The sequence below is a fragment of the Equus quagga genome, chromosome 2 (assembly GCF_021613505.1).
Source record: "Equus quagga isolate Etosha38 chromosome 2, UCLA_HA_Equagga_1.0, whole genome shotgun sequence".
Taxonomy (NCBI): Eukaryota; Metazoa; Chordata; class Mammalia; order Perissodactyla; family Equidae; genus Equus; species Equus quagga.
Genome location: NC_060268.1, coordinates 95,539,015 through 95,562,304, shown reverse-complemented (window position 1 = coordinate 95,562,304; position 23,290 = coordinate 95,539,015). Strand labels below are relative to the sequence as shown.

Genomic DNA, 23,290 nt, shown 5'->3' with positions numbered 1-23,290 from the left:
CACCTGGCTTGGTGCTGGACCACAGGACTATTGACGGGTGACGAGGATGGCCAGGGCATCGCTGCTTCCCGCCTGCCTCCTCAGCTCTGCCTGGACGCAGCAACCCATCTCCCAGGAACCAAACACAAGGGGACAGAGGGGAGGATGCGAACACTGGTCCACCCGCCTTCGGACCGCATCCTGTCTTTCTCCAGCTTAGGGCTCAGGCCTCACTTTTCACAGCCCACAGTGCACCATCCCCTCCAGTGAACTGCAAACCAACTTGCCCAGCTCAGGAGGAGGAGGAGCTCCTGCCACGGGCCCAGGCGAGGGCGTCTCGCTCCTCTTTTTATTCTGGCCAGACGCGAAGTCAGCACCAAGGCAGGACCAGCCAGAGGAGAGTCCTGCCTCCACGGCCAGTGGCCTGGGTGGCCTCGGAAGGCGGCTTCACTTTCTTCAAGACCGACGCCAGGAATGTATCATCCCCACCGTGGCCAAGCAGCCACTGGCTCTGACCATCGCGATGCCGGGCTGGAAGGCGACCGCGGGGCACGCAGTCTGCACAGGCTTACCCGGTAGTTGGAATGTGCCCGGTTGTTGTGAAATCTTCCCAGTGGAATGTGCTCTGAGTAGCCGGGCGAGTACATCCCCTCCGAGGGGCCCGTCGGGACGTGGTGAAAGATGAACCAAAACCCGGTTTCCTATTGGGGGGGCACGGGGGAGCCACAGCATCAGCACCAGCCAGGCCTCACCAGGAAGACAGGATGGCCCGGGTAGGGGTCTAGTACCACCCCCACCCATCCCCGAAGACTGCCCCCTGTGGCCCAGGTCTTGAAGGAAAAGAGGGAAAAGTTGGAGGCAAACATATTTTGTGGGTCCACCCTGACTGTTAAGGCCTTCACAGGGCCCTCCCTTCTCTGCTGCCACCACTGTGGGGCCACCGCCTCCTCCTGATGCACAGAAGGACTTCCCCTCTCATTCCACAGACACGGATGCCTAGGCCCAGAGCCAGCACCTGGGCTGCTCAGGTCCCCTGGGGGGCAGTGGGGAGGGGTGGGCACGAGTAGGGCCGTGTGGACAGACTGCCACGTCTGCATGCCGTGCGTGCCCCAGGGCACATGACCTGTCCCCGCCTTACTGTCCTCCCGTCAGGTGGCAGGTGGCAGTACTTTACCTGCCTCATAGGGCAGATTCATGAATTGAATTATTTTAGCCTAGAACACTGATGTGCCAGACACCGTTCTAAGCTACAGTAATTTCAATCTGATAGTGAGTTGCGACATATACTTAGTACTCAGTGCTTAGTACTCATTAGCCATGATCACCAGGGTGATGAAGAGACAGAGCCATCACTTAAAATCGGTCCATCTGACTCCCAGTCGGGCATTTTTCTTCTTCATTCCCAGCCTGACTACACAGATATCGAGACTCGGGGCTCACAGCACACATATTTCAGGATCAGCCGAGCCGTCTCCTACCCCCAGCCCCATCCCTACTTTCTGCCCAAGCATGGGCGTTTCTGCTCACCTCGGACCCTGCAGCAGCACAGTTTATGAGGTTGTTGTTGGGGTTGGCCATCCAGAAGGTGGACACAGCGCTGTGGGAGGGGCAGAGATTGACAGCGTCACACAGGAGGCCGCCAGCTCCCGTCCCGCTGCACCCATGGGCCCACGTCAGGCACGCTAACATCGTTTCGAAGAGCCGATTATCAGTGATTTGAGAAACCCTTGATTTGTTGATCTGAAACCCTGTTCTCTCGTTAAAGTGTGATGCCTTTAAGCACTTAAAACTGTCAGAACTTGAAGGGGCCTGGCTCATTAAGGTGGAAGCGTTTGTGGGTGAAGCCCGAGATTGGCTCTGAAATCAATGTAAGTGGAAACAGCCAGGAAAGCGGCCGTTTCTAAGGGAGAGGCTGACCGCGGGGGAAGCACCTCTCTGACTCTGTCTGTCTCTGATGTCTAGAACGGATCAGTGCGGCTGGGGTCTACCTGTCCCTGCTGTGGGAGCCGCCGTGGCAGCCGCGCCCTCTTCCGGAGGAGCACGGTGGCGAAGGAAGAGCCTGAGGATGAGAACAGTAGTTCTCTCTGGACAAGAACATGCACACGAGGCAAACTGAGCAGGGAGACATAGAAAACATGCTCCTGCCTCTCCTGAGAAGCTGGGAGCCGGCGGGGGTCACGACTGTGAGGCCTGAGCCACCCAGAAGCCTGGAAGCGCAGCGTCCGAGGCTCAGCGGTCACTGGGCACGCGCTGCCTGGGCCGCCCTGGCATAGGCCTGGAGTGGCGCACGGCGCAGAGAGGGGCGCTTACTTGCAGTCCTGCCTGGGCTTGGGGATGTACCCCGGGTAGGAGTCTTCTGTGATCGTCTTGCACATCTTGCTGTCGCGGTCTGAGGGGAGGAGGGTTCCAGCCTTGACAAGGAGGCCAAGGCAGTGGTCAAAGGTGTTGCGTTCCTCCGGCCCATCTTCCGTGAAGAAGCAGTGGCCCAAAGAGTTATATCCCACAACGTCCTTGACCTGCAGGGGTCAAGACAGGCGACATTTCACCCAGCGCCCAATAATCCATGTGCTCATTCACTCAACAAACATTACACAGCATCGGCCGTACACCAGACCCCACCAGGAGCACCGGGGGTGGAGTTGGACCTGACATGGGTGTTGGGCCTGGGGAGGGTGGGGCAGGGGACAGAGCACTGGCTTTAAAGTCCCTTCCAGCTGGAGGTGCTGGGGCTGAGGTTCTGTGGGGTGAGAAAAGGGACAAAATGTTAGAAGTGGGTCCCAGAGGACGCCATAGACTAGGTCACATGAGCCCCTCTGGTGAGGACGCAGCGAGGACACAGCTGACAAGGACTCTGTGGAGCGATTGCACAGAGAGGGTTCCACTAGGAAGGGTGGTGGGGAGGGCTTCCCCTGGGAGGCAGCCTCTGAGCTGGGCCGGGCGGGCATCTTCCAGTAGGAATGGTGTTGGTGTCCTCACTGTGCCCTCACCCACGCGTCCAAGTCAGCCTGGTAGCCCATCCTGCCCATCAAGTCACATTTGCGACCCCTGGGCCCAGAACCAGGAGGGGCTGCAAACTCCAGCTCTTCAACATCCTTCTTGGAATCACAGTCAGTGGGGGAGGCAGGACCATTCAAGACATCGAGAGACTTAGGCACCATCTTAGCCGTGCATCCAACCAGCACAGGGACCTTAGACCAGTCTCTACTCACTTTTCCTCCCACAAGTGAAGGCTCGAACTCCACAAGCTCTGAGGCCCCTTCTGTAGAATGCTATGAACTCATCAATCTCAGAACTAACTGGGGGCCTCGGAGGGCCTCCAGCCTGAGCCCTACTCCTGTCCAACGCCAGACTCTGTTCACAAGCGTCCCCAACCAACCGGCATCCTGTTTCCTCTTGAACACCCCAGAGATGAGATGCCACCCCACTCCAGAGAGGCTCTCTGTTCTCTCGGACAAGCTGCTCTCCCCTAACCTTTGGTGAGAGGCATGGGCGTGATCGTGAACTCTGTTCAGTCAACACCAAGGCCATCCAATGGGCGAGCTCCCGTTTCTCCATGAAAGTCTGTTATAAATAGCCTGGAAAGGCGAGCAGGGGCGGACAAGGCTCAAGGTGGCCGGGACACCTGAGAGCAAGTTCAATGCCTTCACTTCAGAGGAGGACACTGACGCCCAGAGAAGGGACGCCCACCGACCTTGTGGTGGAGCCGTGTTCAGACCCAGGCCCCCCGCCTCCTGCCCGCTGTACCCACTTGCCCGCTGTCTGGATCCCACATTGGGCAGCCCTCCCTGAATGTGAGTAATGAATTAGGTACATTCTTACGCTAACAGACCCTTGAGGCTACGGGGAGGAACGCCTCATTGAAAGAAAGAAAACTCATACTGTTTACTGGGTGTCAAATGTTTTACACACGTTATCTCATTTAATCTTTATCACAACTACTGTCACCTTTCTACAGATGACACTGCTGCCCAGAGGCATCTCCCTCGCATGGACAGAAGTGAGACTTGATTCTCCATCTGTCTGACTCCACAACTTGTGTCCCAGTTGATTCCCCACAGCACCAGAGAGAGAAGAAGAAAAAAACCCCGCTCAGCTTGTGTTGCATTTCTTTCTTCTCGTTAGCAGCGGGGTGAGGCGGCATATAGAGTCGAGAGAGAAGCACAATGAGATAGAAGAAAGCCCTGAGCTGGGAGGAGAGGACACGGGTTCAAGTCTTGGCTCAGCGACGAGCTTGCAATGACGTGTGACAGGGTGACCTCTAAAGCTCTTTTTAGCTCCAGCATTTTACAATCGTTCTCCCCCAGAACAGCTCCCGGAATTAAATATTTAAACTATGACATCACTTGAGATAGATCGATCGATAGATCCATAGACTCTAGCCGGATAAACAGACATGTACATACAGACTCTGGGGGACCACCGAGCCGCTGTGCACGCTAACCAGCGCTAACGTATGAGCTGCCTGCCATTCTCCAGCACAAAGTGTATTTTCCCCTTTCTTCTCTGGACGCCTCCTTCCCTGTTGATGCTCGGCAGTCCTGGAAGCGATTCCCGAGAGCTGTTTTAAGTCTTCAGCTGTTATTGGTGGAGTCAAGGCGTGAGATCGTGGAGGAGAAAAGTCTCAGCCCTCAGGGACTTCTCCAGAGAGGGTGACCGTTAGTCTATCGTCTGAACCAGGACATTTTTGGGAGTGAAAGGGGTGCTGTTAGTAACTAAGCTGGGACAACAGGTGTAAATGGAACTGCTCTGTGCAAACAAGTTCACCCCAACTGGAACGGCTTCCAACATCACCCTGGATCCAGCAGGAGAAAGAAATTGCTGTTTAAAACAAACAAACGCAGACACAAATGAACTGTATGTGTTTCTGCCCTCTCGAGTGGGTACGACATAACTCACATCAGCGAGAGACGTGACAGCAAATATGATCATATTCAAAGGAAGACTGCGATTTCCAAGCTTCTGCCCTTTATTCTTAATTTTTTTTGAGCCACTAAAGAAAACAGCCCTGGAGGGGGAGGTAAGGTGTTTTGCAGAGTGTGTTAATGAGAGTTTGGATATGCAAATAGAAGCCAGGAAAGGAAACAGAACCAAATCACTCTGCATAATGAGGAGAAGAATGTGTTTCTAAGGACAAGAGTCTAGGTTCCTCATTTGGGCCCATGTGGGAAGGAGAGAAGAGTGTAACTACAGGAATCAAGAAGTGGGTGAGACTGAATTCAAGAAACTGGAAAAGGGGATGAACAGAAGCCTCTCCCACAATTCCCAGAGCGTTGAGCCTGGGAGAGAGGGCAGTGGGGTCCCACCATATACGCAGGGCGCTCCAGCCATCTTTAGGACAGCATCAAAGGAAGGGTGTCTCCCTGGGGCTGGAGGGCTTGGGGACTGATTTTAGTCCATGTGTGGTGCCCCCTGGGATTGCACAGGATACAACCTGCACAACCACACGGGGCAGCCTGTTAGGGACATCCTGGTTTTAAGCATGTTTTGCTCTTGGAGGCATTTATATCAAAGGTAACACAGCTTGAGCAGTGCAAGAGGTGGGAAAGAAGGAAAGGACGTGTTTTCTTCTTCCACCCACACTTTGCTCAAAAAAAAGGAAAGGAGGAGAAAACAAAACTGGAGAATCCATATTGGAGTCCTTTCTCCCTTCCTCGAAAGTACTGGGATGGATTCACCGTCTTCCAGGAGCGAACAAGAAGGCGATCCGTGTGTCCTGCCCCAGAGCCCAGAAGCACATGTTCTGCGTGAGCCCATCTGACACCTGCCCTCTCTCCCGCAGAGGATGTGCAGGCCGCCTCCGCCCCATGTCTGCCAGCATCCTGGAGCTTTGTCATGAGCCACCCACTTCCAAGGAGGACACCACTGATGCTGTCAACATCCCGAGAGGCATTTCCCAAACTCATTTCTGCAGACACTAACTCTGCGAGATGCGGAAGTTGCGTGAAAAAAGGGCTTTGCGGCTTGACGAGTTTGGGCATCTCTAGGACAATCAACGTTAAATCAAATGTGTTTTTACTGCAACCTTTGACGATGCTCACAAGGGGAGACCTACATGTCTCGGGGAGCCAGGGAGGTTTGCCCAGGTCACAGTTAGAGAGAGTGGCACGGTGGCAATTCTACTTAATAGCTTTGCTAATATGTCACAAACATTAATCTTCCCGAAAAGCCTTTGAGATGGTTCTATCATCATCCTCACTTCACACTGGAGGAAACTGAGGCTCAGAAAGTGTCGCTCAGTCCCCAAGTCGACACTGGCAGGATGAGAATAGGTCACCATGACTCCATCCTCCGTAACCTGCTGTTCTGCTGAGCCTGCAACAACGGCCACGAGGAGAAAGTGTCAGGAGTCGGACGAGGGGGCGGAGGGGGCGGTGGGCTTGCCGAGGAGGAGCTTGGTGGTGACGCAGGGAGTGATGTTGCTGAGAGCTGTCACCAAGGCTCCAGGGAGCACAAGCTGAGAAGCCCACACATTTGTCAGGTAGGAGGGGAAAGAGAAGAGGCCTTGGTGGAAATGTCAACTTCAGACTACTCCTTCCGAAAGCAGGTGGTGAAGAAAGAGAAAGAGCAGAGAAGGGCTGCCCCAGGGGGAGGGGGTGATGGGGAGCTGTTGGCTGAGGATGGAGGGTACCAGAATGTGTCTAAGGACGCGGCAGGGAGGAGCCCATGGGGTGGGCTGCCCGGGACACTGGGATCAGCTTCAAGGCACTTCAGCTCTGCCCGACCAAGAATCCCCCTTTCCAATGGGCCAGTGACTGCCCCTCTGGGGTCTAGGGCATCTGCAGACGGGGGATGGCTTTAGGGGAAAGGTACCCACGATGCTACTGAGCGGCCTCTGCATTCTGAATCAGAATGAAGTCTTTGTCTGTATTTGGCCTCTTTTCATCCCAGCAGCTAAAAACATCTTTCTAAACAAACTCAGCCATTGGTAAATCCTTCAAGCCAAAATGAAGGGAGCTAATGTAAAATTCTCATGGACAGAGTCCAGCTCCCGAGGCAGCGTCTCTGCCCTGGTGGTGGAGCGTTTACAGGGTGAGGTGCCAACCCACAAAACCCCAGCTCCCGCCCAGAGATGCGGCTCCTGGGGAACCGCACGGAATGCGCCCCTTTATGCCGCTGCCTCTGGCCCACAGAGTTAGAGGCCTGCACTTCATCTGGATTCTAAGCCACAGCACTTTGGTTTCACCTTGGGAAGGCCACACGGGCCGGCAGGCCCCAAATTCTGACCCACCAGCTTGGCCATCAAGCGCAGCCCTGAGCTGAGCATGGTCGGAGCCCCCATAGCCAGCAGGATGAGGCTGCAGCCACCCCCCAACCAGGCTTGTGCAAGCGCCTTGCAGCTTGGCGTCCGGCTGTCATCCGGGGAGCTGACAGTGTTCCCTCCCAGCCTGGTGGTCGGAATCCTCGGGGCCAGACAGGAGACAGCCTTGATCTGCAGGACAGCAAGGCTCTGGCTCTGAAAATCCTACTCTACTGTGGGGGCAACTGACCTCTCCGGCTGCTCAAAATGAGCCAGCCCCATGGGCAGCTCCTCGCCTGCTGCCTTCCTCCTGCTCCGCGCATCTCCCCATCCCCTGCTCGTCCGTGCTAACTTGGACCCCGGGTGGTGCTGCTCTCCCAGCCTCTCCCAGCCTGCATCCCGGCTGAGAAGCTTGCTCTGCCGGCTGCCCTGACAAGTGCCCCTCAGCGCTGGCCGACGCTGGCCCCCCTCCCAGTGCCACCTGCCCCGCTTCCCCCCCCCAAGCCCCCCCCCCCCCCCCCCCCCCCCCGCGGCTGAGACCTGGGCTCTGAGGAGGCTCTGCTGTTACGAAGTCGGCCGAAAGCATTCAAACGTGTTTTCTGAACACATTTCAGAAACATATTCAGTTCATAACAGAACAGCCGTGAGGGGTAGTCATCGTGTTCTCATAGCACATCCAAGGAAAGTGAGGACGTAGGAGATCACACAGCCTCCCCACGGTCACACGGCAAGTGGGTGGGACAGCATAGCCTCCCTACGTGTGCGTGTGCATGTGTGTGCATGCGTGTGTGTGCATGTGACCACCTTGAGATTCAGAGCAGCTTCCACTCAAACCGACCTGCAATTACAGGCTCCCAGTATTCTTGTCTCTTTCGCGTGACTAATGTTAAACGTAGGTGAATCTAAGCTAAATTTGAGGACGAAGGTTTAGAACCAATGCGTCAGGCGGGTAAGGCTCCTCAGACTCAGGCCTGTTCCCTTTCTTCACTTCCACCCCGTTCCTTCCACCACATATTCTGGGCTTAATCTCCAGCCTGAGTGAGAACATCGATGACTCCCTTCACGCATTCAGTCAGCAAACTGCACGGGCGAACAGAACAGACCAGACGCCTGCTCCAGGCGCAGTGCGCCAGGCCCTGGGCCCAGCAGCCCCCTCGCCCTTTACTCCTCAACCGTGTAGAATGGGACGTCCTGTCCTCCCCATTTCACAGAGGAGGAAACAGAGGCATCAGGGGGAAACGACTGGCCCCAGGCCCCACGGCTGTTCAGCAGCAGAAGCCAGACGGCTCCAGAGCCCAAGCTCGTCCTGCACCTTCTATTGCATCCCCAACGATCTGAACTTAGTGTAAATCCTGTTGTCTTTCTGCTTCAGCCAGAAAACATTCTCTTTGCTTCTTCCTTGAGCCATAAAAAGACTCCATGTTTCCAGCAACTGCTCCACCCACAACCCTCCAACCACCTGCTGGGAGCCTTGGCCCAGGTCCCAGCCAGCACCTGCACGCCAGCCAAGCCAGGGCACCGGGTCTGCCTCCCTCACGGCCCTGTGTGTTTGGGGTTGTTTCCCCACTGGACCGAGGAGGGAACCGAGGTTTGGAAGGTCAAGTAAGCTGCCTGAGGTCCCACAGCTCGTAACCTGTGGACCAAGCCCTTGAACCCAGGCCATCCAGGCGGGGCCCCGAAGCGCAGGCTCTCCCCCTGTTCTCAGTGGAGTTTTAAACAGAGCCAGCAGGCACTCTTAGAACACAAGGAACTGACAGTGGCTTCACCAGCCCCTCGCTGACCGGCCGCCTCAGCTGCCTGCACCACACGCCTGGTGGGGGGCTCCACTGCGTCTGTGTAAAGCAGGGGTCCCCAGCTCAGATGCCCATAGGGGCCAGCAGGCAACACGATGAGTGGCTCCGGCCTGGGGACTTACTGTAATGCGCTAGGAAGTGGTAGGCACGGGGCACACCGGACAACGCAGGCCGGGCCTAGCGGGGCAGCTGTGTCTCTGCCCCGATCCACCGAGGCTGGGCAGGAACGTGGGTCTGGTGCCGCCAGCTCAGTCTACTTTCCCAGAGGAGCCAGGAATCCAGATTTTTATGTGAAATCTCTTAATTTTTAAATAATGGAAACTAATTCAAATGTCTCTTTAAACGCTGTTTAAGCAAATGATACACACCTGGTCACAGGGTTCAGCTCTCAGGGTGTCGTTTCGTGATGTGTGGTTTTAAAAGCTCACAGAGGACATAAGTTTAGTACATCTAAAGAAAGTCCAATTTAGTGTCAAATCATCAGTTTAGTGTAAACGATTATCAGAGTTTCTCCAAAGCTGCGTTAGCCGAGTAAGACACGAGCTGGACTCGGCTCGCAGGGCACCACTTTGTAATGTCCAGTTTTAAAAGTTTATAGAGGATGCAAGTTTAGTTCACTTAAAGAAGGATCAACTTAGTGTAAAAATTAGCTGTTCAGACGAAGACAAGCCTCTGACACACACTCCAGTTTGCTAAGGAGAGCCCTTCTCCCAGTGCACTTGCTCTGAAGGACACTTGGTTCCAGAGAAGAAAAGAGCCCACTGCTCGCTACCAGCGCCCAAGTCTGTGGCACCAGCGCCACAGCACAGGGTCTTGGCATCGTCTCCTGGTCTGCGGTCAGCTGATCCGTCATGCCCCAGTCACGGGATGACCCTCGGACTTCTCATCATCCTAACGAGGCGCAGCAGGAACTAGACTCCCGGTGACCACAGGACACTAACTACTCACCACCTCTGTAGTTGGTGCCCTTTCGCCAGGACACACCCCTATTATCTCCTCCTTCTTTTGTTGGTGACCTGCCCTCATCTGATATCATCCTAAAATCGGAGCTGAGGGTGGTTCAACCCCAGCGGCCCTGGACGCAGGGACGAGACCCAAACGTCGTTCCAGGCCAGTGGTCCCTGGGCCCAGCAGTGAGCTGTCAGGTATCAGGGGAGGGGGTGAGGGGTTCTAGATCTTTGCTTCCCCGAGAAGGAGGCGCTTACCAACAAGCCGTTGGAGCCATGGACAGTGACACAGCGAGAGAACGTGTGGTGGATGGACAGGTCCCTGACGTACGTGGGTGGGTCGTAGCCTCCCCTCTCGTCCACGTCTCCTGCCAGGTGGAAGTGGATCGGGTACTGGCCCATCAGCTGCTGGCCCATGTGCTTCAGCTCGACGCCCTCCAGGTGGGCCGCCTTGAACCCCAGCGCGAACTGGGAGAGGAGAGCCGAGAGTCAGGGGGAGTCCGGGAGGCGCTCCCTGCCCCCGAGCTGATGCCCACATTCCAATGATGCGCATGCATTGTCCTCAAAGTGCGTCATTAATGCCCGCCTTGGATGCTCAGTAAATCAAAGTTGTTCTCTGCACACGAGCTATGATGCCTGGCCTTCTTACCCTGAGGGAGACGAGGCAATGCTCACACCTAGACATGTAGCAGGGCAACGAGCTGCTTGCAACCAAGCATTGCAAAGGGACCGTGCGGTTGCTGGGGCTTGCTTCCCCCTCTGTTCCTGCCCCCTGAGCCAGTGAGGGTTGTAAGGAAGGCATAACGCTGAGATAACCTGGGGGGAGGCTGACAAAAATCACACCCCGGGAGGGCTGGGGAATCCAGGACGGGGTGGACCACAGGGCATAAGAGCCTGTGCCATGTCCACCATCTGAGGCCCCCCCCGGGGGGGAGGGGACGCCGAGCTGGGAGTCTCCGTGAGCCTATGACTCTGGGGCATGTGTGTGAGTTGTGGGTGCTCCACTCGCTGGGTTTATAGCACACGTGGAGCCATTTGCGGCTTGCTCAGGGAGCCACCTGACCACACTGAGTGTCTATACTCCAGGAGCTCTCTGTGCAGCACACTCCAAAATGGTTCTTGTCGAAACTTGGGCTCAGCCAACTTATACTAGAGATGGGTGATCTTAAGGACATGCTAACGATTCCTTCCAAAAGTAGGTGTCAACCCGAGTGCCAGCCCCAGCCATGACTGCTCTGGAGAGCTGTGTTGAGAACGATTCTGAGGCCTGGTTTGGGCAGGGAGAGTCTGCTCACTCAGGGCTTCCTCTCGGGACCGGGAATGGGGTTGCAGCATCCTGTGTAATGCAAACCTGCTATCTTTGCTTTAGTCTCTCTCACGAGACTCTCAACTGAGGACAGAAACGCCAGCCCGCCCCCACCCCTCCCCAGACACCGACTGGAAGTATGTGGAGCTGTTTTCGGTGGTTGCAATGACTGGGGAGCACCACTGGCATTTACTGTGCAGGGACCAGGATGCTAGAAATCCTGTAACATAGGCCTGCAAGACAAAAAATTGTCTCCCCTAAAATGCCAGTGGGGCACCCATCGTGAATGCTGTAAGTTTCACTCCACTGTTCTTCTCAGATGAGCAGAAAGTTTTTCTTGTTTCTGTCATCACCTCAACTCTCCACCAGGAAAATGGGTAAACTTAATGCTAGAATTTCTCGTTCCTCTCCCCTGCTAATCACTTATCTGTATTTTAATGGCTCTATTGTAAACGTGACTTTCTGTGCGTTAAATGCCAGTTCTTTTAGGAAGTGATCAGGGTTCAATAATGAAGAAAGGGAAGAAAGCAGTGGTTGGGGTTGAAAATCAGGAAGGCGGGGAGCACAGTGTGACTCATCCAAGGTGACTGGGGAGTAGAGAGACGATCCCAGCTTGGCTCCATCATCTCTCTCATTGCCAAGTATTGTCAGGCCAAACAAGATGCTGATGGATAATACGTAAGACTTCTCCAGTTTCCAGAAGGTACTCTTCCCTTGGTCCTGCTCCCGCTCCTCCATCCGCTCCCCGACCAAGAACCCCCGCCCACAGACTGGCATTGTGGGAAGTCTCCTGGTTGGGTCGTAGCCCAGCCCAGCAGACCCGTACCTTGATGTGGCCCCCAAAGGTATCAAAGTTGAAGAAGTTGCAGATGTGGTTGGTGTAGGGGTAGCACTCATCTTCCATCTCCCCCATGATCACGATGTTGCGGCTCAGGAGCCCGACCTCGGCCCGCATGTCCACGCCGTCCACCTCCCCCCCGATGTGCAGGTACACTGGCTTCCCTAGGGCAGAAATGGGGGAAGGTGGGAGGTCAGGGGTGCCGCATGTGCCCACTGTGTCCCAGGCCCCTGCCAGGTGCTTCTACCCTGCTGCCTGTGCATCACCATGACCCACGTGCATGGTGGTCCCCATGGCCCCCAGTCCCATTTTATGGAAGAATGAAGCCCAGGGAGGTGAAGTTACTCATCGAGCCAGGATTCACAGCCATGCATGCTGAGGTCAGAAGCCCACGGCAGAAATGGCTGTTTGTCCCCCAATGCCTGTCCCTCTTCTGCTTTTGGTACTAGGATCTCCTGCATGTGGCACGTGGCTGGCACATGGCTCTCAGGAGAACCACGTTCCCCAGCCACCGTGCAGTCCCGTGTGGTCATAAGATGGGCAGAAGCGACACGTGGGAACTTCAGGTGACCCTGCCCGTGCCCTTTCCCTGGGGGCTGCAGTGTGGATGTGCATTGGTGGGCCAGCCTCCCCCAGGCAGGCGAGAACCATGCCCCAGAGATGGCGGAGCAACGAGAGAGAAGACGCCTGGCTCTGGATGACCCCACAAAGCTGATGCCCCGGACCGCCTACAGCTGGGATTCCTGTGGATGTAACACACATCTCATCTCTCTTTAAAGCCACCTGCTATAGGACAGGGCAAATCCGTACTCCGTTAGGCAGGCAAACCACTGTTCTGCTTCTCTCAACCTCATGCACAGTGTGCGTCTACACTGCATTTTCTAGAAAGCCAGGTGGGCGCTTCTGTGTCCAGCCCTGTGGCCAGGTTTGGGGTGCCTGTACGGAACTACGTAGAACTGTGTAAAAGAGCTTGCACCCTACTCCGTATTGACCTCATCACGACCTCCCTGCCTCCCCCTGGCCTGGAGGAGAGGATGCTCTCTGTCTCTGTCTCTTCATTTGGGTTCCTTATGCTCTGTTTTCAAGCTCACCTAGGCCTTCCAATTCTTACAAAGAAAAGACCTTTCTGCCCATCTCACCACCCCTTGGGCTATTGTCAGCCTTTCTCCTGCCTCGGCCAGAGTCCCTGCACTTGCGGTCCGTAGCACCCGCCTCCGTTTTCCCTCTGCTGTCTCCCTCCCACCGCTCCACTCGGCCTCATCCAATCCACTTAACTGCTCCCTTCCAGGCTCCTCCTCCTCCACCTGCAGCGAATGCACCTTAAGAAAGGTGCGGGGTGACACGAGTTTGGAAATTCGAAATTGTCCTTGACTTACAGCCCCCAACTCTGCCTCCACCATGATCCCAAGTTGTTTCCTGGAATGAGCAGATCTTAGCCTGCCTCCACATTTGGCCTGTCGGTGACACTGCTGACCTGGCTGGCAGGCACTCTCTCCCAGTCGAGGATGCAATTACAGAAGGCAACAACCTCTGCTGTGGGTTCGCAGCCTGAACCACACCACAGACACTGCCCGGCTTGTACCGTGACCTTGACTGGAGCCACAGAGCACAGCTCAGCCCCAAGACACCGCCGGTGCCCACACGCAAAGGCCGTGGTCATGGTGAGCCCTGAGCAGCACCCACTGACAGTGACCGCGCGCTGCTCTCTCTCCCACGGGCAGAGCCACTCCCCGCCCACCCTTCCCGGGCGCATCCTGTGGGTGGGTCTGCAGTGTCCTCAGGAGGCTTGTTGCTTTGGGATTCTGCAGACTCAGGGAGATGGTGGTTTGTTTGAAGCATCTTAGTTCAAGATGAGAAACTGGTGCACAGCAAAGCTGAGAAAACATCCATTTTGGAACTGGCATCAGCTTCCTGTGGCCGCTGTAACAGATCACCACGAACGTCATGGCTTAAAACAATAGAAGTTCATCTTCTTACAGTCTTGGAGGTCAGACGTCCAAAGCCAGCTTCACCCCGGCAGGAGGTAAGGTCTCGGCAGGGCCGGGAGAGTCTGTTCCTGGGCTTTTTCAGATTCTAGTGCCGCCCGCACTCCGTGGCCTGTGGTCCCTTCCTGCATCTCCAGTGGCATCACTCACACTCTGCTTCTGTCATCACATCACTTTCTTCTCTGTCTGACTCTCCTGGGTCCCTCTTATGAGGAGCCTCGTAACTCTACTGGGCCCACCCAGATAACACAGGATAATCTCCCATCTCACCAGCCTCAACTTAATCACAGCTGCAATGTCCCTTCTGCCAAGTAAGGCAACATTCACAGGTCTGGAGGATTAGCACGTGGGCATCTTTGGGGCCATTATTCAGCCTACCATAGAGGCCTTCTCAAAAAAAGTCTCAAGTATGGGGCCAGCCCAGTGGTGCAGCGATTAAGTTCTCACATTCCACTTTGGTGGCCTGGGGTTTGCCAGTTCGGATCCCAGGCACGGACCTATGCACTGCTCATGAAGCCATGCTGTAGCAGGCATCCCACATATAAAGTAGAGGAAGATGGGCATGGATGTTAGCTCAGGGCCAGTCTTCCTCAGCAAAAAAAAGGTCTCAAGTATTAAAAAAATTAACTTTACAAAGAGTCTATTTACTGTAATATGCTCATATCCCCAAAGACATCTGATGCCAAAGGTCTGTGCCCCCTCTGAAGAGGTCAGGAGTAGACGCCATGCGGGGGCTACCAGGGTTCTGGTACAAAATAGGGTTCTGACATCAACCCAGGGGAGAGACCTTGAAACAAGTTAGCTTTGCCAAGTCCTGGGGCCTTTTCCTCCAGTGCATCCCACTGTGGCTTCCGGTCTGGGTCACAGGCCACGAGTCTACAGCTTTAAGGTCCAGGAGCAGGGTCCCCTCTGGCCAGCCACATGGGAGCCTCTTCTCCCACCCCTGGCCAGTCTCCGCCCGTCGGCTCTGGGGCCTTCACAAGCACACCAGTTATGGGGCCTTACAGCGGAGTGGGGGGTTCTGAGCGGCCCCTGTGGAAGGAGCCAGACAGCAGCTGCCCCGGAGCAGCGTCTGTGGCTGATGAGGGAAGAGGCCCACATGAAGGCCACCTTTAAACACCCACGTCCGGCAGCTGATGCGCTGGGAAGTGACTGTCACCCTGATGGGGGATCAGACCAGAGGGGCCTTCTGCAGTCACTTCTCCAGCTCCCCAGCTTCTCACTCAGGGAAACGCAAGGTCAGATGGTGCTGAGGGCTTGCCCGGTGACCAGGGAGAGCGCCAGGCCCAGGACACGGGGCACACGACTCCCAGGAGAGCGCGCCCTCCGGGGCAGCCGTGACTGAGGCTGGGGGGCCATGTCTCTCACCACCAGGTTCTGGCTCTGTGAGCGAGCGAGCGCTGTGAGCCGGGGCCTTCGCCGTGAGCACCTCCTCATCCATTCTGGGACTCGGCGACTGTGCCCCAGGAGAATGCGAGGGCTGTCTTTCCAGAACTGTTTAGTCTCCACAAACCCTCGACTCTGACTCTGAGGCTGAGCACGTCACCTCGTCTGCAGGTCCAGGTTCTCTCTTGACGGCCCAGGAGTATGCACCTCTGGTCTCTCCCCGGGGGGGTCTGCCGCACAGAGTGGAGCCAGCAGACCAGCAGACGGCCCCCAGCTGCCACACCTGCAATCAGCTGTGCTCTGTGCTTGTGCCAAGGCCTGTGCTGCTTGGGCTCCTCCCAAAGGTGGAGCGTGGCAGACGGTCTGGAGCTGGGCCGTCCCCGCCCCGCACAGGCCTCCCCAAGAGGCAGCCTTTGCTCTGGAGCCCCCGTCCCTGCCGAGACTTCCTCAGAGCTGCACTGCGGTCTGAGCTCCTGCAGCCTGATGGTCCTTCCCTCCCTCCTCCCTTCACAGGCATCAGACCTGCATCCCGGTCTGATGCTCTCCCGGCTCCTCCCACGCCCCCCTCTCCTTCCCCACAGTGAAGCTCTTGCACATCTAACTCTGTCTGGACACACCTTCCTGCTTCGTTTTTCCCTCGCCAATGGAAGATCTTGGGGATCAATAAGGAGACCAAAGAATTTTCAGCACCCTCTGCCTCCCTGCCTTTCCTATTCTCCCAAACCATCTCCAAACCGTCTGCCATCCCTCCCTGGGGCATCTGTCCCTTAGGATTTCTTCCAGGCCTCGTGCCTCCAGGCATGCGAGATCCAGACCCTCTTCTTCACTGCTGGACACCCCCACGGACAGCGTTACCCGCAACACCCAGAGAAACCTCCAAAGGCTTCCTCAACCCAGCAGGTCCTTGGACGGGTCTTGAGGTACAGAAGGATGAAGTCCTGCCAGCCCTCAGGATGCACAGAGTAAACCCCGGACACCGTGAGGCTCATCGGCCGTCACTCCCGTATGTCCCCTTCTGCTCCAGCTGGACCGGACCGCCCACACTTTCCTGAACAAGCCTTTGCTACTTCCCATCTCACAGCTCTTCTCTGAGCGGCTCCCTCCAGCTGGGACAGCCTTCCCCACCTTGCCCAGGAAGCAAATTGCTTTGTCCTTCCAGACACAGCTCCACCAGCCCCTTCTCAGCGAGGTCTGCCCAGCCAGCCTCCACGCCGCCCTGGCGTCTCCGTGTGGCCGAGTGTGTATAAAAGCGTGTGTGTGTGTGTGTTGGGGGGATATTAGAAGCAAAGTGAAGGTGAGAGTGAAAATGGGGCAGAAAATGGAGATTTCCAATTGCCACAGCAGGAGGTGTCAGGAATCATGCTGTGGTTGGCAAAACTCTGAAATATTTTTTTAGATGATTCACACTTTTTCATCACTTTGCTATCCTCATCTGTTTCCCATCAGAAAACTCTTAAAATGCAAAATGGCCTGTTTACTGGAATGGGGCATGGAGAAAGCAGGATCCAGGAAGGCCATGTCCCTGTCCACGCCCAGCCGGGGGAGGGGACCCCAAGTGATGGCTGGGGTGGGGGCCCAGGGGGCTCAGTTATGGACGAGACCGAAGCAGGTGCATCCTCACTCCACGTCAGTGGTGGGTGGCAAGGCAAAGAATGGGCTTGGGGCCGAATAGGAGAAATGTGGGCCTCCCCTGGACACACACACACACACACACACACACACACACACACACACACACACCCCACCTGGGGCATTTCCAGTGCTATCCACCAGGAGGCGCTGTTTTCACCTAAGCCCCAAAGAGCAGAGTGACGTGGATGGTGCACTCCCAGCCTAACATCTTTAAGGGAGGGAGGTGGTGGGCTGGGAGTGGGGCTGGTGGAGACTCAGACACAGGCAGAGCTTCACCAAGGCATGGCAGGGTCCTGAGGGGTCCAGCCTCCTTTCCTCCCTGGTGCTCGGGGCCAGAGCAGCCACCTCCCTCTCTCTCCTGCCTTAAGAGGCCTCCAGAGGCAGGTGCACCTGTCAGTCAAACACTGTCAAGAGGAGCAGCTCTCAGCTCACATGCCAACCGGCGCAGGCGGAGGCAGGCAGCTCCTGACATCACAGCTGCCCCAGCGGGACCTGCTCAAAGGGAGCCCCCTCCAGTCTCCAGGGTGCCCAATGCCAGGTGTAGATGAGGCCCAGGGGTCTCTCCTGGGGGAGCTGCTCCTTCCACCACACTCAGGGCTCACGGCAGGCTCTCCCCCTCCTCGGAGCCACAAATGCCATGCAGAACCACGTCACCTCACGGTGACCAGTGACATCAGCTCGGACCATCTGATGCCACTCCCACCAAGAGTCCAGGTGTACACCTGACATCCTGGAAGGACTGTCCACGTGTACTGTCCCCGGGGGACACAGAGTCATCTGGGGAAGACCCGAGGGTTCACCCTCACTGCTCTCCTGCAGACGGGGAGCTGGGGAGTGTTTTGTCACCCGGGACCCTGTGGCCCCAGAACTCACATGAAGTCCCAAGTCACCATGGCAGCGGCTCCTGCTGTCTCCCGCCCCCTGCAGCTCTCCTGTTCGCCCCTCCAGCTCAGCTCCTCTCCTGTGGCCAGAGCACCGCATGCTGGGCCCAGCACAGGTCTGGGCACCTGGCCGTCCCTCTCTGTGCTCCTCGGGCCTCGTTAGCTTCTCCTCCAGCTCCAGCTCTCTGCCCCATCACACACTCTTCTCGGAAGGCTCCCACGCCTGTTCTGATTGGACAAATCCCCCTTTTCTATGCCCCCATCACAGTCCCCATATTCCTCCTCCATAGCATTCTCCCATTTGGGATTTTCTTTCCATCGGGATGGCTCTTTGCTGGGTGTCCCTTTCTACCGCGGGACTGCGGGCTCCCTGAGTGTGGAGAGCGGGTCTGTCTGGCTCACCCAGCACCCCCAAGGCTGGGTGCACAGCCACATGGTACTCGCGAACTGTTGGCTGAATGAATAAATGATGAAATGCTCCTTCTGCCTCCCCATGCGTGTCCTTGCGAAGGGAGGAGCGAGGACGCCCGGACAGCCCGGGGGTGGAAGAAGGGTGGGACATGCACCCTCACAGAAATGGCCTCAGCACCTCGGGGCCTCCGCAGGCCTACGGCAGACCCCATGTGCTGCTTACTGATAACGATAGACACAGCCTGCTTCTCCCTCCACAGCCCCCTTCACCTGGGTGTCCCAGAGGGGCAGAACAGACAAGCTGTAAAATCCACGTTTCAACCAGTGGCCTCTGGGCCACACCTCCTCCTTCCTTCCAACTTTACGCTCAGTTGTTGATTTATTGCCCCTAATACGACTACTAATAGCAGCTGACATCGACTGAGTGCTGACTGTGTGCCAGCACTGTTGTAAGCACCTCCACATGCAAACTCCCCACAAAGTATGTGTGACCATTATCTCCATTGGACAGATGAGGAAACTGAGGCAGGGGGAAGTCAAGTCACTGTCTGAGGTGACACAGCTAATAACTGGTGTTCCTGGAATTCAACTCCTATGGTCTTTGAGCCTCTTCTAAAAATTTTGCCTCTACCAAAAAAGAAAAAAAGCCTTTCTCAAAATGTCTTCAGAGAACGTGACCAACGGCACTTTGGGCATCTGATATCATGAGTCAAACTACAAAGAGAGGCACACCGAACGTCTTTGCATCAAATGCTCCCAGTATTGCTGTTGCTGCTATGTAGCATCCTTCACATGAAGACGCCCACGACATACTCCTCCACAGCTCAGAGCTAAGGGAAAGTGGCGCCTCCTGGCCTCTGGTCTCCTCCCTTTTGTTGGACAATAACAGTTAAATAATTTGTGAAGTTTCTTTCTTTGCTCTGGCTGCCAGGAAGCTCAGAGATACATTTCATAGTCTATTTCAGTAGCTTGTGCCAACTTCAGTTTCCCTGATTTCTGCTGAATTGATTCTCTTTCCATCAGTCTTTCACTCTTTGTGTGTTTTTTTTTCCTGGATGAAGACTTTCTTGGATTTGAGTTTGTTATAAGATACCCTCCAACCTTTTTCAAAGAAGGTGGGGATTCCAACCAATTACTGTTTAAACAGGCAGACTGTTACCTCATCGAGGAACCAACATCTGGTCGTCTCAGCTTCTACCCTCGGTGGCTGCCTCCTTCCTCTCTCCAGCCACAGCCACCAGGCCAGCATCTCCCAGAAATATTGCCAACCTTCCTTTTGCAGGATCTGAGTCCTGGGGTCGCCGCCCTGGGACCACAGCTGTGGTGTTTCTGGGCCACCTCAGCCACGTGCCCTCCACGGTCTCCTTCCCCCACGAGCAAAATCAGGGCTTTGGACTCCATCACCGTTTTTCAGCTTTTTTCACCTTTGCTCCCCCAAATTCTTTCTCGAGCACATCCCCACCAGCCAAAAAGATTGTGCTGCATTTTACTTTCTGAAGTCTTATTTCCAAAATGATAGGTATTTGGGATATATTGAATACGCTATTTCGCTCCACAGTCTTCCTCCTACCCCGATTCTAACACTTCTCCAGGCACAGTGCTCCTGTAGCAGCTGATATTTTTAATGCCCAGTATTGATGCTCCTTTGTTCTGGCAATACATCCCAATTTTCCTCTTGGGAGTGACCCTTTCTCCATCCAACACAGTCTTAGAGCGACCATCAAGGAGGGTGCCCTGCCTCCTCCGAGCCACCAGCCCATCCGCGCTCCATCCCTGGGAGGTGACCTGAGTGCTACAGCAGGGATGGACACGGTTCCTGTGGACAGTGCTGCCCTGAGGATGCTGCCCTGGTCCTGGTCCTTTTGCAGGCTGGCTGCTGAGCTTGGACTTTAGTTTCTAAGTTGAATAGCCTCCCAATGAGTTGCTTTCTAGGTTAAGATAGTCAAGCTGGATTCTGTCACTTACAACCAAAGATGCTAATTGATGCATAACTCTCTCCACTGAGAATAATTGGCCTGGACGGTCCTGGAGGTCGCTTTGTACGTATAACAATCTATGACTCCCGTAACCTCACCTACCATAAACGACGGGGCACCCAAGTCAAGATTTAGGAGAAGAGAAAGGGAAACCCAAAAACTATAGAAAGAAGAGATTTAAACTCTAGAAAAAGGAGATGTACAATTCTGTGGTAGATTCCATCATTGCCTAACAAACATGCCCTCCCTCCCCTCAGTCAGGGTGGGAGAAATTGGCCTCCCCACCCCTTCGAGCTTGACTGTGTGATTTCCTTTGGCTGACAGAATGTGGGGGTGAGAGTGAGCTACCCTGAGCCCAGGCCTCGAGCATCCTCCTGTGTGTCCATTCCGCCCTCCAGGAGCTGTCCGCCTCCCCTACGAGAAGAAGCTGACCTGGGAAGAACAAGAGTCACGTGGAGCTGATCTGAACCCAACTGTTGGCCTGGAGCTGAGCTCAGTCTAGAGATGCCGATTCCTAGACAGGCTGCAGGTGCGTGAGTCAGAAATAAATCTGGCCACGAGATGCTAAGGGTATTTTGTTATGCAGCATTCTTACAGTGATAGCTGACTGATACGGATTTGTTGTGATTTCAGTCAACGTTAAGCCTAACGTTCTCAGAATCGTGTAGCCCGGGCGCTGGTTATGAACGTCCTACCTGCTACTCTGACCTGGTTGGGGGCGCAGGCCTTGCAGGGGAGCACCTGGAACTCTTCTGCCTGGTACATGGAGTAATCGGTACTGGCGACGACCAGGGTGTCTCCAGGCTTCCACGACCGCACGTCGTCTTCCAGGTTCAGGATGGTGCTGTTGACGTTGGTGTCGACGGTGACGGTGAGCTTGGGCCTCACTGGAACCCAAGACAGAAGGGACTGAGATGCTGCCCTTTGCACTTGGCAGACTCTCGACGGCCCACCTCCGCCCCTCCCCTCCCCGAATGAGTAAATGCCAGGTTTGCCTATCCAAAACCCAAATCGCCAGGCCCACCCCACCCCGGTCTCGGGGCAGGTTTTTGAAGTCAATAAAAACCCTACCAGAAAAGGGCCATTCATCCGCTCCGGGCAGGGGAATTTTCCACTCAGTCCCCAGCTGGAGTCAAATGCGGCGGCCCCACCACACCCACTCTGCTCCAGATGTAAAACAAATATAGTTCCTCTCAACTATTATTTACAGTAGCTAGTAGTGTCTCCCCCAGAGAACGCCTCTCCGTAATGACTGCCTGCGGGAGATGGCCAAGCGCCCCCTCGAACCAACCCACCATTTCCAGCCCCTCTAACGAGCACATTGGGAACTGGGTTTAAAATAACAGCATCTAAGAGGCCACTGGTTGCGTGTCCCTGGGGGTTGGGGGGGAGATGCAGGAAGGTCAGCCCATCCACTGCCCGCCAGGGCTCCTGGACCAGGCCCTGCCCTTCCTGAAAGGCATATGGGCAGGCAGGGCTGCTGGCCCTGCCAACTCTGAGGAGCCTCCGTGTCACAGAAGTGCTCTCCATCACAAGCTCGGCAGGAGCGGCCTGTCACTGTGATACTTGGAGCGGCCGAGCCAGCCAGCCAAGCCCGCGCCACGTGGCCGCCAGCGCCAAGAACAGAGCCACGGTCCGCGGCAAGCGGCTGCTTACCAGGCTTCCCGCAGAGGAAGCGCACCCGGTAGCCCTGGCAGGGTCGGCCCCGGTCGTAGCACGCAAACCTATAATCCTGGCCTCTTTTGTAGACAACCTCGGCGGTGAGGTTCACTCCGTCCGCCGTCGTGGCCTGGAAATGGCACGGAAATTATAGAGCAAGGTCATTTTCTTTTGGTAAAGAGGAAGGTGATGGTTAGTGTTATAAACATATACTCGCAAGTCTAAAATCGTCCCCATTGCAAAAACCGTTTACAGTGGTCCAAGATCATGACCCCAGTGATGGCCCCCATCAGTTTTGTCATAAGGAAAACAGTGTGAAGTTGCAGGACGGACAAATGCCTTGCCCGGGGTCTTCCAATTCTCAGCATCCCGACCCGCGATGTAGTGCTCATCACTGGGGTCATTCTTATGGGCCATCTACAACGAGCAGGCACTCTCGTAGGAGCTGGGCTGGCTTCTCATGACTCGTACCAGCACCACCACCAGCTCCATGAACAGTGGCCGACACCTACTGAGGACTCGCTATGCTCAAGCCCCTGGGACCCAAACACAGTTCCATGTCACACAAGGAGTCTTTACAACGACTCACGCCCAGGCCCCACCCTCAGAGTCTCTGATCTGATCGTGTCTGGGGTGTAGCCTGAGCATCAGGACTTTTAAACTGCAGTGGCCAACATGGTAGCCACATGCAACTAATGAAGCCTTGAAACGTAATTAGTGCAAATTGAGATGTGCCGTAAGTGCAAAATATACGCCAGCTTCAAAGAATAGTACCAAGAAAAGAATGTAAAATATCTCATGAGTAATTTATTTGATCAATTCCATGTTAAAATGGTAATATTTTGGAGGCTGGCCCAGTGGTGCAGTGATTAAGTGCACACGTTCTGCTTTAGTGGCCCGGGGTTTGCCGGTTCGGATCCCGGGTGCGGACATGGCACCGCTCATCAAGCCATGCTGTGGCAGGCGTCCCACATATAAAGTAGAGGAGGATGGGCACGGATGTTAGCTCAGGGCCAGTCTTCCTCAGCAAAAAGAGGAGGATTGACAGTAGTTAGTTCAGGGCTAATCTTCCTCAAACAAAAAAAAAAATCAAAAAAAGGTAATATTTTTCAAATATATTGGGTTAAATAAAATATATTATTTGAATTAATCTTAAAAACTTAAAGTAAATAAATAAAAGCCAGCCAGGTGATTCTGAAGGGCGGGAAAGTTTGAGAGCCCTTCTTATAGTTGCGAGAGAAATGTTTACACATATTATCT

General features: G+C 55.2%; 1 protein-coding gene across 10 annotated transcripts in view; it reads right to left on the bottom strand.

Moving 5' to 3' along the window:
* The window catches only part of CEMIP (cell migration inducing hyaluronidase 1), a 144,295-nt gene that overhangs the window by 27,276 nt on the left and 93,729 nt on the right, over positions 1 to 23,290 (bottom strand). For all 10 annotated transcript variants that reach the window (XM_046653314.1, XM_046653321.1, XM_046653322.1 and 7 more), the window contains 7 exons: positions 22,028 to 22,160; positions 21,067 to 21,258; positions 12,089 to 12,264; positions 10,215 to 10,424; positions 2,290 to 2,495; positions 1,507 to 1,576; positions 552 to 680 (listed from right to left, as the gene is read on the bottom strand). In XM_046653314.1, the coding sequence (XP_046509270.1) occupies positions 552 to 680; positions 1,507 to 1,576; positions 2,290 to 2,495; positions 10,215 to 10,424; positions 12,089 to 12,264; positions 21,067 to 21,258; positions 22,028 to 22,160 (1,116 nt within the window). The remainder of the gene's footprint in view (positions 1 to 551; positions 681 to 1,506; positions 1,577 to 2,289; positions 2,496 to 10,214; positions 10,425 to 12,088; positions 12,265 to 21,066; positions 21,259 to 22,027; positions 22,161 to 23,290) is intronic.